The 14,711-nt window shown below is 32.3% G+C and overlaps 1 protein-coding gene across 2 annotated transcripts in view; it reads left to right on the top strand.

Annotated features, from left to right (window-relative positions):
- Nucleotides 1–1,236: 1,236 nt before the first annotated feature.
- Nucleotides 1,237–14,711, top strand: part of LOC139503807 (dedicator of cytokinesis protein 7-like) — a 60,349-nt gene continuing 46,874 nt past the window's right edge. For both annotated transcript variants that reach the window (XM_071293747.1, XM_071293739.1), the window contains exons 1-10: nt 1,237–1,333; nt 4,532–4,622; nt 7,281–7,459; nt 7,698–7,769; nt 9,167–9,281; nt 10,837–11,052; nt 11,377–11,462; nt 11,908–11,974; nt 12,483–12,632; nt 14,398–14,463. In XM_071293747.1, coding sequence (XP_071149848.1) covers nt 1,290–1,333; nt 4,532–4,622; nt 7,281–7,459; nt 7,698–7,769; nt 9,167–9,281; nt 10,837–11,052; nt 11,377–11,462; nt 11,908–11,974; nt 12,483–12,632; nt 14,398–14,463 — 1,086 coding nt within the window. In that variant the 5' untranslated portion in view covers nt 1,237–1,289. The remainder of the gene's footprint in view (nt 1,334–4,531; nt 4,623–7,280; nt 7,460–7,697; nt 7,770–9,166; nt 9,282–10,836; nt 11,053–11,376; nt 11,463–11,907; nt 11,975–12,482; nt 12,633–14,397; nt 14,464–14,711) is intronic.

Below are 14,711 nucleotides of genomic sequence, written 5' to 3'. Positions count from 1 at the left end.
CCATCAAGGAAGGAGGGTATGGGTACTGGTGTAAAATTGCGCGTTTGAAATTCGCACAGGTAGACATGAAATAATTTTGTCGTTCAAAGTATGACGGGATGCATAAATACAGTCACGCAAAATAGATATAACAAACACTGACTTAGCAGTTAAAGTAATAATAATAAATATAAAATAATAGTGTGGTTCAAAGTATGACGTGATACATAAGTACAGAGTCACGTAAAATGTATATCACAAAAAAGTTTGTTAACAGTAAAAGTAATATTAATGAATAAAATAATTTTGTCATTCAAAGTATGACAAGATACATAGGTACAGATTCACATCATAAAATAATTTTGTCATTCAAAGTATGACAAGATACATAGGTACAGAGTCACATCATAAAATAATTTTGTCGTTCAAAGTATGATGGGATGCATAAGCACAGAGTTACGTCAAAAGGATATCTCAAAAAAACAGACAACAGTAAAAGTAATATTAATAAAGACAAAAAGAAAAAAAAAAAAGAAAAAAAAAAGGGGGAATAATATAACACGTAATTAAGATGATAAACAAAACGTCAGTACGCAAAATCTATATTTCAAGACCATCGTGTATTATTTGTGAAGTTGATACGGAATATTTATCAACAAGTTCTGGGTACCTTCCGATGAACTTTTTTAGAAAAAGGACGAGACGTTCTTTGACATACCCCTGGTTCATCAACTTTCTGCTCAGACACTGGTGACGTTTTACAAAGTCTGAGTAGGAGCTGCAAGCTCTTGAATACCGAATAAGTTGGGGAATGTATATTCCATATGCAGGTGAAGTTGGTATGTTGCTACTAAGGTGGGGGAAATTGATAATTTCAAAATCAAAATCGTCTCGTTTGTCATAGATTCTGGTACTAAGATGACTGTGTATGTCAAATTCGAGGTATAAGTCTAAAAATGAGGCGGATGAAGCCGTGTCTGTTGTCTCTTTAATTTCTAGTTCTGGTGGATATATTAATGGAACCCAATCAGAAAAGTTATGTAAATAATGTTTCATTTTTTTCTATCAATTTTAACTTTCTTGTCGCTAAAATTATTTTCTTTTGCATATTGTTTTAATATTTATTGCAATAATTAATTTTAATTAAAAAAAAATGTTTTCTTGTCGCTAAATAGTTTTTTGTCGCTTATTGTCGCTAAAATAATTCTTGTTGTCGCTTTTTGTCGCTTGTTGACGCTTGTTGTCGTTAATTAGTGAGACCGCAGCTAAGTATCCCAAAATTGATGACGTATTTCACAGTGTGATGAATAATGGCCTCGACGGGACAGCGAGCATTCGCTCAAAAATTAAATAAGTAAGTTAAATAGATATGCCCCTTCCGAAAATGGTTTCTGAACATTTTTGTTTTAATTGAAGTTAACAGAAAAATGCTCACCGTGTTATTGTTAACTCGATGATGATCCACAACAATGTTTGACGAACTGAAGGATGCTGAAGTGAACTTGGAGTGTCAGTGTATCACGACACAAAAGTGACAGACAGAAGAGAAAAAAAACTGCATTTCTGTTTGTGTCGAATAAATATTGTAGAATTTGTTTGCATAGATAATGAACTCAGCTATTTCCTAATTACTTACTTTCCAACTAACTAAAAATATGCACTAGCCACTACCACTATGACTAAGTCTATGTAAAAATATTTAATCATTTATTATCAATTTTGTTTATAAAATTGTTTAATTTTCACTGTATATATACGTCTCCACAAAGCAATGCGCAGTATAAGAGATATATAAACTTCAAAATGTTGAAGGCGGTCACTACAAATTAGGAGTTAGAAGAAGAAGTAAATGTAGCTTACTAACTAGAAATTAGTACTATTTTACAAAAAAGAACAGTCAATTCAGATATGGTCATTGCAATTTCCAACCTTGTTTGACTGGGGGGATTCTGTATTCTGTAGGTATACGTGTGGCTGTAATCTATGACAAATTGCCCCACTGGCATATTCATGATATTGCCCCACACTTAATCGCCCCAATTTTTCCCCAACTAGCCCCACTTTATGAAAAATTGCCCATCTTTTGTTTACCAACTCACCCCTCTTAAAAAAAGGGTAAAATCCCATTGAAAAAACATGCAGGTTGGATACAGTATGAACATTATAAAGGGCAAATGTTCCTCTGAAATAAGGTATTTGTGAAAAATAGATAAATCCTGATGAATTTAGTAATGACAACTGGCCCCACTTAATGCTAAAGATGCAATCCCGTTGTATATCTATGTTCCTGTCCCACTCATAAATAAGATTAATACCTATGAAAACCTTAGATAAACATGTTATTCCCGTTTGAATGGTTTTACTTTAGTCATTTGTGGGGCCCTTTATAGCTTACTTGGTATGAGCCAAGGATCTGTGTTGAAGACCATACTTTGACCTATAATGGTTTTTCTTTTACAAAGTGTGACTTGGATAGAGAGTTCTCTCATTGGCTCTCATACCACATCTTCTTATATCTATTTTGTAGTTCTTTTCTTTTTGTTGAAATAAAGCATAAAGAAGTGATTATCAGTATTTCTGTGACGTGAATGCCAACTAGCCCCACTTGTGAAAAATAGACTAATCCTGATGAATTCAGTCTTTCAAACTCGCCCCACTTATGAAAAATAGGAAAGTCCTTATGAATGAAGTCATGCCACCTCAAACATGTCAAAGTCAATAAATTTTTTTTTTAAAGTATGAGTTGGTGAAAAAGTGAGGCGATTTGCCAGTGGGGCGATTTGTCCTGCTTCCTTGTGGCTGTTGACACTGGAATGACTGGACTGTCTATCTTGTAATAATTAAAGTCTTGCGTGTATAATTAAAGTCTCGTGTGTACAATTTTTCGAAGTTAAATAGATATTGGAAGATGTGGTGTGAGTGCCAATGAGACAAGTCTCCATCCAAATAACAATTTAAAAAAAGTAAACCATTATAGGTCAATGTACGGCCTTCAACACGGAGCCTTGGCTCCCACCGAACAACTAGGGAGGCACTTCCTATGTACAAGGTGATAAGACGTGCCGCTGGTATAGGTCACCTTTTCAAGCTTGAAAATATATGATAATGAATAGGTCAGATAAACTATCCAAAATATATGATTATCATTAGGCCAATAAACTGATAAAGGTCCCATTACTTATTTGTTTTTCATCTTTCTTGATGTCCCTAGGAACATATATATATTGATGGGACTTGAAACTACCTTATTGTGGTTGATTTTATAGTCGAGTAATAGGTAATAAAGATATGATACGGAAAGGGACATGTGTAAAATATGAACTCGCTATTATCCTTATAATTTCTGATAAAATCCGATGTCATTCAAATTAGTTTTATAGTGATGCTAACTGTATCTGTATTCTGTCACTTCAAATTTGTTAAAAGTCGAAAGTAATAGAAAGCAAGGCAGGAATAATGATACTTGTCATTTATTGTCGAGCCTTCGACTTTAGTCGAAAAAGCGAGACTAAGCGATCCTACTTTCCGTCGGCGTCGTCGGCGGCGTCAACAAATATTCACTCTGTGGTTAAAGTTTTTTAAATTTTAATAACTTTCTTGAACTATACTGGATTTCTACCAAACTTTGACAGAAGCTTGTTTATGATCATAAGATAGTATCCAGAAGTAAATTTTGTAAAAATAAAATTCCATTTTTTCCGTATTTTACTATAAATGGACTTAAGTTTTTTCTGCGGGGAAACAAAACATTCACTCTGTGGTTAAAGTTTTTAGAATTTTAATAACTTTCTCCAACTATCCTGGGTTTGTACCAAACTTGGACAGAAGCTTGTTTATGATCATAAGATAATATCCAGAAGTAAATTTTGTAAAAGTAAAATTCCATTTTTTCTGTATTTTACTTATAAATTGACTTAGATTTTTCTGCAGGGAAACATTAAATTCACTCTGTGGTTAAATTTTTTAGAATTTTAATAACTTTCTTAAACTATCCTGGGTTTGTACCAAACTTGGACAGAAGCTTGTTTATGATCATAAGATAGTATCCAGAAGTAAATTTTGTAAATAATTAAATCCATTTTTTCCATATTTTACTTTTAAATGGACTTAGTATTTCTGCGGGGAACCATTACATTCACTCTGTGGTTAAAGTTTTTACAATTTTAATAACTTTCTTAAACTATCCTGGGTTTGTACCAAACTTGGAGAGAAGCTTATTTATGATCATAAGATTGTATCCAGAAGTAAAGTTTGTAAAAAGATTACTCCGTTTTTTCTGTAATTTAGTTTTAAATGGACTTAGATTTTCTTACAATCATAAAATAGTAACAAGAGGAATTTTTTTTTATTGATTTTTTTCCTCATTGTTGTTGAGCCTGAGATTTACAGCAAAAATAGGCGAGACACTGGGTTCCGCGGAACCCTTACAAATTTTTATTTATAAAACTATTATTATTCAAAATGATCTTTTCTAACCTACCGAATTACTTGCCTTACACATGAAGATATATTCCATACAGAGAAGATAATGAATCTTTAATTATTGTTTCAGGCAAGGTGCTGCCGAGGTTAGAAAGGCAGTATCATCAACAGTATATGCTCCATCAGATCTTGCTAGAAGTGTCAGCGGGTTAAATCTTACTGTGAGTAAAACTAAATCATAACACTGTGTTTTTGATACAGAAGGATAACTTTTGCAGTTATTTAATTCAGAGGAAACCTATTAAAACTATTACATTGAAAATGATTTTCACAGCATTTGACATGAACTTCATTTATTTTATTATTTTATAAGGCCTTTTAAATTAAAAAGCTTCAAATAATGGTTTACATGAAAAAATAATGAACATGATGAAATTGATATATTCAGTAAATTGTGTATGACTAGCCTGTCTAAAAGTTTTTGGGATACGATTGCTTTCAAGCAATCTGTAGACTTATACCGGTGGCTCAGAGCATTGCCCTGACGTCAATCGTTTTATTCTAAACATTAAGGAACATCTCAGATTCTAATGATTGTCTTGCTTTAAAAGGTAAAAACAAACAAAAGGGTTGAACTTAAACAACTTTCCTATAATGTTCTTTTCATAATCTTCATGTTTGATCATTCCCTTGACTTATATTCGTGTTTTAAACAACACGGAAAATCAGAATTAAGCAGTATTTATATTAAGTATTTTTATAAATTTAGAAACACGTCAGAGGGAATTCCCAGTTTTGATAAAATGCGAGAGTTCTCTGAATTCCGATAAATCTATTTCTGTCATTTAAGAACTGAAGTGGAGTTTTTCTTATATGTTACCGTTATGAAACTGATATTTGAGATTGTACTTCCATAAAGAAATAGAGAACCATCTAGGTCGTTTAATAAACATTTAAAATACGTTCTTGCTCCAGGGTTTGTTTTGGAAATTATGCGCATGCGTATAGCATTCTTGACTTCAAGGGGTTTTAGATTGAATGATTGCTCTGGATTCTCCACTCAATTAATTAATTCATAACTCATGGGATCTTTTCTATGTATGTCTACTATTGAAGGTTATTGTTGTTGCATAATTTTAAATCATATGCATCATTTAAATTAAAATAAATATAGTCCTCATCGTAGAACACCCCTTCAGGCGAAATGGAGTCTTCCATATTATCGTTTCGAGTTGTCTCCCTTCTGAAAATAACTTCCGTGAATTCTGAATCAAACAACACGTCGAGTATTAGCTCGTTCTGTCAATAAACGTCGTATTATCTTAAAATTGTTTGAGTTCGTGGTCTAGTGGTTAAGACCGATGGCTACAGTGCTGAAGGTCCCGAGTTCGATTCTCACTCGGGGTGCTAAAAATATCAGTACAGCAGAAGGCTAATTTTCACACTCTCACACAGGACATCTCTGGTACCCATGCAGACCGGAGTTTAAACTAGAATGGGTACGTAGAGGGCCTCTGTTGGTCAAAGTTGTCCCCTACTTTGACCTGGAGATCAATCTTCTGATATCTCTCTGGTTTGTCTGTTTCCACCGAGTGGCCCGGTGGTTCTTTCCGAGTACTTCGGCTTCCTCCACCATAATAACAGACTTCCCAGTGTCCTAGCATTCCCTTTGTGTTGGGTGGGGATTGATTGTCGTTGTAAAAATAATTGTCGTATAAATATACGTTAGTGACACATCCCGTTAGGGAGTGTACATGGATGCCACTGTACCCTCGCAGCTTTCGATGGGTTCTTCGGATATCGGAGGCATTTACCAGAACATACATACATACATTAAAAACGATCGCATTTTAAACCGATAAATGTATACGGAAAGGAGTCATGATCACTGACCCAAAGGATATTAAATATTTAAAGAGTTAGGAATGGGGTTGCTCCTAGAATTAACGTAGAAAATAGGTGATAAGATACGAAGTGAAATACCTTCTCTCACTCTGAGTCTCAGTGACTGCTGTGGAAAGTAAACTTGGAATTTATTGATAGTACAAAAATAAAACTTAGGCCTGATTACATTGTTCATACACTTTTATCCGTGATTGGCTATTTTATAACTGTTTTAAATGTGCAGTTGAATTAGTTTTGAAAATAATATTATCCAGCTACATGTATACATGTGTCAATGAAACAACGGCAATCGTATCTCTCAGAGCAATCTGCTCTTTGATTTCCCTGTGTTACTATGATGCCTCATTGATATTTACCAAATTAATCTTTTGTTTCTTCTAAAAAGTCATTTAGACAAATTTAAATGCCTTTGGAACATTATGTTAAATAAAGAAACAGGAATTATATTCATATATATATATACAACTGGTCTAAACACCAGCCCAACAAAATTAGATCTGTAAAATTTGATTTCGCAAATTTTTGTTCTTACCTCGCTGGGATTCGAACTCATGCTACTGAGATATCATGACACCAAAATGCCTGCACTGTATCTGACGCGCTAGACCACTCAACCACAATGGCTTCATAATAAAGCTTTCGGTTGCCCGGTGTTATCCTTTCTCGTCAGTTTTAATCTAGCATCGTACTTCAGTACATGATATATGGCATGAAGATGGTATTGTTACAGATCAGCTGAATTATCTATTGTAAAGGATCCTACAAATTAATGTAAGATACAGTCACAGAAATGATTATACAATGTATTTATAAGTACGTCTGAAGCAGTGACAACTCTACAACAGATTCATCCATCAGATCACCAGCAGTGATGATGATACATGGATGTGTACATTCTTTATAAACAGCTCGTCTAAACATCAGCCCAACAATGTTAGATCTGTAAAATTTGTTTTCACAAATTTTTGTTACAGGTGCCCCTCAATGATGTGGTAGACCCACCAGAATATGAAGAATTTGTCCTACAGAACCAATGTACAGTAGAAAGAGATCCACATAGAGATCTTATATTATACCCTGATAATGATGATGTGGATGTCCATTTCTTGCCAAAAAGATGCAGGACTGTCAGTCATATTGTTCCAGAAATTGGGTAGGATTTTTGTTTTATTATTACAAATATGGTTCCTGTTCAATAAGTAGCTTTTAAAAAAATGAATTTAATGTTTTCAATCTTAAATCTACTTCACATCATGAGTAAAATATATTTTTTTACTGAAATCCCTTAAAAACAGCTATACACTGACTGCATACTACCTGATTTTTTAGGAGGGGACATGATGTAATAGTAAATGTTAACAAACTTATTGTATTTTTATCTTTTTGCATAGGGCTGAGACCGATACACATGTATTTGACTTTGTGAGGAGATACACTGCTGATTATACTGTAGTATCTAGAAGGTAAGAAGTTAGTACATAAATCTACACAGAGAAAGCTATATGACAGTATTGTAAACCAATCTTTGTCAGAACATTTATTACAGCGATATAAAAATATTTAAACAATCTTACTCTCTGTGAATTCTTTTAGAATGGTAAATGTCATACGAGTTTCTAGGTATGTGTTTATGAGGCAGTAAAACAAAAAAGTCATCTAGTTTTAAATCTATAGATAGCAGAGTTACCAATATTTCAAAGATATAAATTTATTATAAATTTCTCTATAGATGCCAGACTTGCAAGAATTGAAATGATTTTAATCTCTATTGATACCGAAGGTACATAGAAATAAGATGTGGTATGAGCGCCAATGAAACAACTCTCCAACCAAGATACAAATTGTAAACCATTATAGGTCAAACTATATGTCTCCTTATCATGGGTAACTGTATAGACAAATAAGAAAGAAATATGCTATACATGTATATTTGCAACATGATAAATTAATAACAAAAATAACAAACACTAACAATAGTATTGCATGGTTTTTAAGCATTATGAAAGTCATATTTCTAGAAAACTTAAAAGACTCAAACAGTGTAAGATGTTTTGCTATCTTTAGCTAAATCTTTACTAGGAATTAACCTAACTAGAATTTTATTCAGTCTTAAGTAAAATGTACATATTGTGTATTCAAATCACAACATTGGAAGAGAGACTTTTCATATAAACTTCAATTTAATCATTGAAAAGAAGTCTAGATTGCTAAAATAATTTATAAATTTATAATTTTTCATTTGTCGCAACACATTTAAATTCATTTAATTACCATCCTTTTATGATAATTTGATTAAAATATTATTCTTTATAGTCTTTTTACAATTTACATTTTTAAAAGCAAAATAACTTAAAACAGGATAAATCAAAGGGAAGTAACCAAATACACAAAGTTTTTATGCAACGGCAGTTAGCCAGAGTTAAACATCGTTGATTACCAGTATGTTTGACACCCAAGCCATATAATTATACTTCTTCTTTGATTAATTACACCTGTACGGTAGTAAGAAATTATCAAATATGGCGGCTGAAAATTTTCATTCATGAAATATTTCATACACGGGAGTTTTTTCTCCTAAACGGGAGGACGGGAGGAGACCCCTGAAAACGGGATTATTGTACTCCCGTCGGGAGGTTCACATGTATGTCAAAGTATGGCCTTAAACATAGAGCATTGGCTCACACCAAACAGCAAGCTATAAAGGGCCTCAAAATAACTAGTATAAAACAATTCAAACAGGTAAACAAACAGTCTAATCTTTATTTATAAAACAGAGAAACATTTATGAACCACATCAACAAACAAAAAAAAACAAAAAAATTCTACAGAATTGAAATGATTTATTTATATCTCTGTGTAGATACCAGAGATACAGTTCTAGTGTATGTAGTAAGGAGAAGTTAACAGATAGAGATGGACTGGATCAACAGCAATATGAAGTTGATGTGGAAGATTCTATGCCACAACCAGAAAAAGTAGGACATAGATTAACTTAAAGTATTTAAAAGTTAAATTACTAAGATTATTTGTGGCTCTCTTTTTGCTTGATTTCTACTGGAAATAGTGGAAATCTTATTGCAACTGTAATTGTTTTAGACAGAAACAGAATGTATTTCATCATGTCTTTTGGCAAAATGTCTGTTATACACACCACTGATTGGATAAATACAAAAAGCTGTAATTTTACATTTGGATCTACTTTACTGCCAATTGAAAATTTTCTTCACTACTAAGTAAAAGAAATCTTGTATTTGGAATCAATAACTTATATTCAACAGAAAATATTTCATTCTCTGAACTATGGCTAATAATTTCATGTTTTGGTGCCAAGGTTAACTAACCAGTCTTGACCTTTATAAACAAAAAACACAGAATTAAGGAGCATGTTAAATTTTTGTAAGATTATAGAGCTGTTTACTTCTTATTTATGTGGGGTTTTTGTTTTTCCATGCGTTCCAGTTTGTTAATAAAACTTCAAAAAAACAGCTTTTAAATTATATGGTGTATTCAAATTTTTCTTTCAGTGTCGATTAATCCAATCTTGTTTGCATGTATGTTAACTTTTTCTTTTATCACAGTTTCTTCCTTGCACTTGTGCTGTGCTGTTACTGAATTTTTATGCCCCACCTACGATAGTAGAGGGGCATTATGTTTTCTGGTCTGTGCGTCCGTTCGTCCGTCCGTTCGTTCGTTCGTCCGTCCGTCTGTCCCGCTTCAGGTTAAAGTTTTTGGTCAAGGTAGTTTTTGATGAAGCTGAAGTCCAATCAACTTGAAACTTAGTACATATGTTCCTTATGATATGATCTTTCTAATTTTAAAGACAAATTAAACTTTTGACCCCTATTTCACGGTCCACTGAACATAGAAAATGAAAGTGCGAGTTTCAGGTTAAAGTTTTTGGTCAAGGTAGTTTTTGATGAAGTTGAAGTCCAATCAACTTGAAACTTAGTACAAATGTTCTCTATGATATGATCTTTTTAATTTTAATGCCTAATTATATTTTTTACCCATTTTCACGGTCCATTGAACATGGAAAATGATAGTGCGAGTGGGGAATCCGTGTACTTTGGACACATTCTTGTTAACAAGAGTTATCATGGTTTAGGTCACTAGTGAATTGGAGTAGGCAATAATTCAATAGTAGTGTATTTCTTAACATTTGGATATAATTAAGGATTTTCGTTTAAATGGAAGTCTTTGCACACATGTTCAAGTATTAAAACATATTGAACATGTTTTGTTAAATTTAAAGGATCATAAAGCTAACTTAGATCTTTGCCTGTTCTGTTCATATAAATTATTATAAACCTTTAACAGCAGAAATGATCAGCGATACAAGATCTACAAAATGGACAAAACGCTTTCCTAAAAGAGGTTATTGGCCTTAAATGTATATTATCTCGAAAACGAGGTAGAAACTTTATACTTCAAAATTTTACAAGGTGAGCAAGGAGCCTCCTTTTTTGCTCTACGGAGCCTCTTTTTTTGTAGAGTTATTTTTTTTAACTAAAAAGAATTTATATATTTTAGGATGTGAGTTCCAAAAGACAATCAATTCACATGAATGACACACCACGTGGAAGTTGGGCCAGTAGTATATTTGATCTAAAACAATCCCAAGCTGATGTATTACTACCTAACTTGTTTGAACAGATGTCGTATGAACAAGTAGACAAACAGAACGAGGATCAACGACAACAACACAGATTGGATTCCTTGTTCAGCATGTATGAAATACCAGACGAGGTAAAACACTCAATCATCAAATGAAATTCTTTTATTTCGGTTGTTCTGGGTCACAAAATCGTGGAGAAAAAAGAATTTTAATACAATAGATTGATGATAATTTGTTGATGTTTTTTTGTGTAGGTTCTATTTCTTATCTTTTTTCACTATCCACATGTTGCAAAAGGATTATGAAATCTAGTGCACATGTTTTACCTGAAAATTAGAACTGGAAAATGTTATTTTAAAAATGTTGAGAACTTCCCTGAATAACCTGAATAAGTGTAATTTATTTTTAGTTGCCCTAAATTAGTTAAATAACCTATAGAAACATTCTAATTTCAGGAGGAAAAGATAGAAAGAAGACCCCCAGCTGTGGTGCCACAAGAACATTTTGGTCACAGAATATTAGTCAAATGTCTCAATCTGAGGTATTTTGTCCAGAAATTGTGTCATTTCTCATAAAATTCTACTTACATCCTTGAGAATGGTTTTCAGATTAAACAAACTTACATTTCACTCATTAAAAGTATTTTTAATCAGAAAATAATATATTAAGAGCTCTTCAAGAAATAAGTATTGTTCAGTATTGTTTGTAGTACATGTATTATTTAGTATTGTTTTGTAGTACATGTATTATTAATGCAAATTTTGAACAGTGGACAAACATGTGAAATTAAATTTTAAATTACAGGAAATTCTGCATAGAAATGATGCTATCAAAATTAAGTTCAAATTTTATTTTTTTGCAAAATTTGATCAATCACAAAAATCTTTGAATTTCAAAGACAGGATTTTCATATTTACACACCGTACGTCTCAAAGAATTTTTATCTAAAACTTTTAGTTCTTCAGAAATTTGTTTCTTTGTTTCAGATTAGAGTTAGAATTTGAACCAATATTTGCCTGTATGGCTTTATATGATTCTAAAGAAAAAAAGAAGGTTAGTTCTGTACAAAATAAAACATACCTATATAAAACAATATATTTATATTTGCACAAATCTTCAAATATTTTACTGTAATTTCAATTCTATTGTAATTTGTAAAAACACTTGTAAAAAAATTAATAACACTGTTAAACCACACTGTTGATTTCATGCATAATTATAGAGCATCATTCTTTAATTTGATGCCTTGTATGAATTTGTGTGCATAGCCAATCAAATTGAGGGTAAAAAAAACATATTATGTCTAATATATTTTCTTTGGTTAACATGATTTTATCCTGATAAGCATGTTATATTTGCCACTAGACATTTCACTATGATCATGTTTTGTTTAAAAAAAAAACCCTGCAAGAATGGAAATTTTTCTGTTGCAAAAATGATTTTACTGGAAATTGTCATCTGGTATAGTTGGAAAAATTTAGTTAAAAAAAGGGACAATAACTTCTTTTTTTTGCATTTATTTTGAATGCTACATAATTATTTGATAAATATGTTATTTTAGATTTCAGAAAACTTTTACTTTGACATGAACTCTGACAATCTAAAGAATATGATATCAAATCATGTTCCAAAGCAGGACGTGTCTACCCTGAGTAGAAGCTGTGTATTAAGTCTTACATATCCTTCACCAGATGTTTTCCTTGTCATAAGAGTAAGTTTTAGTATTTCATGCAAACAATATCAAACACATAACCTAAACAAAATGGTGATCCATTGAAGCCATAAAACGAGATTTGGGTTACAAGCCATAAATATTTGTGCTAATCAATACATATTATACGACTGCAAAAATATTTTTGGGTTTGTATAATGCTATGATGTTGTTTTCATCTGTCACTCAGAGTTAATAATTGAATATGAATGCTAAACCCATGGTTAAATGAAAACAAATCGAAGGCTGCCATGAATTATTTCTTAAATTTGATCAAAATCTGATTTCAGACAGTATGTATATTAAGGTTGACTTGGGTCCAAATTTGCACCAATTGTTCAGGGTCTGGACCTCTGCAATTGTATCAGGCTGTGCTCAGCGAAGCATTTTATTGTTTAATTTTTAAATGACCGCAATAATAAATTTGGGATCATATAATGGTATGATGTTGTCGTCTGATTGTCTGTGTCATCGTCTGAAGACACATTTGGTTTATGGACATTAACTTTAGTTTAAAAGAATGGATCTCTTTGAAATTTAATAAGAAGGTTCAATACCACAAAAGGAAGCTTGGGATTGATTTTGGGGATGATGGTCCGCACCATTTAGGAATAAGGGGTCCAAAAGAAATGAAACACTTTTCTACTTTCAGGATAATAACTTGTGTATAACTATTTCAATTGCTCTGAAATTGTACCACAACAAGAAGAAGGTTTGGATTCATTTTGGGAGTTATGGTGCTAATAGTTTAGGAATTAAGGGCCAAAGAGGGGCCAAAAACAAGCATTTTAGTAGTTTCTGGACAATAACTTGTGTTTAAGTGTATGGATCTCTCTAAAATTGTACCAAAAAGTTCCATGTCACAAAAGGGAGGCTGGGTTTGATTTGGGGTGTATTGCCCCATTCATGCAGGAATAAGGGGCCAAAAAAGTGACAATAACAAGCATTTTTCTAGTTTCCAGACAATGACTTGTGTTTAAGTGTATGGATCTCTCTGAAATTATACTACAAGGTTCCATACTACAAAGGAAAGGCTGGGATCGAGTATGTGTGTGTGTGTGTGGGGGGGGGGGGGGGGGTAAAAAAGAGTGATTCTAAAGTTTAGGGGGTTCCAATTTTTTAAGGGGTTAAATTTTTTTTCAATTTTTCAAATTTCAGATTTATGAAAAGTTGAGAAGAAATCTTTAATTGCAAAGTATTGCACAATAGATTTGTAAGATCTTGACATTTGTTTTATGTCAGAAACCTATATAATGTCAAAAACTTGATCACAATCCAAATTCAGACAGTATAAAGCTTGAATATTGAGTCAAAATTTGCCCCAACTGTTCAGGGTTCAACTTCTGCAGTCGTATCAGGCTGCACTCAGCAAAGCATTTTATTTACTGTAAATTCAGAAATTATTGCGAGGTTTTTATTATTGCGAATAATACGACTGAGTTGTAAACGCAATAATTAAAACTCGCATTTTGTAATATTTTAACTGAATTAAGCATGACTTTTCTCAAAATCGTAAAAATTAGAATCGCATTCAAGTGTAAAATGAGAAAATCGCAATAATAAATGCACGCAATAATTTCTGAATTTACAGTATACTATGATTATAACTCCTAATAAGGAATCAATATAAGTAAGAGGAAGGTTATGCAGTATTAAATGTACAGTTTTCTCCAAAGTTTCTGAATTATTTTGAACTCACATTATGTAAAAAAAGAAAATATTTCAATGCTATACATATTTGATAAGATTTTCTCTGATATTTCAGCTTGAGAAAGTGTTACAGCAAGGAGACATTGGGGAATGTGCTGATCCCTATCTAAAGGAAGATAAGGTTTGATTTATTTTGGTATATTTCAAAAACAATTATGTAGATATGAGCAGATATTGTATAATTTCCATAAGCAACTATGGGTCACAGTACGAGATTCAACTATGAGCAAAAGCCATATGTTATAGTCGCCTATAATTAGCCCAGGCATGACAAAATTCTAAAACCTTCATACAAGAAAACTTCTTATGGTGAATCATTAAAAAAAATATATTTCATGCAACCAAATCCAATAAACATGTTTATTAAAA

Source organism: Mytilus edulis, chromosome 1 (assembly GCF_963676685.1).
Source record: "Mytilus edulis chromosome 1, xbMytEdul2.2, whole genome shotgun sequence".
In the NCBI taxonomy this organism is placed as follows: domain Eukaryota; kingdom Metazoa; phylum Mollusca; class Bivalvia; order Mytilida; family Mytilidae; genus Mytilus; species Mytilus edulis.
This window is presented reverse-complemented; position numbering and strand designations above follow the sequence as displayed.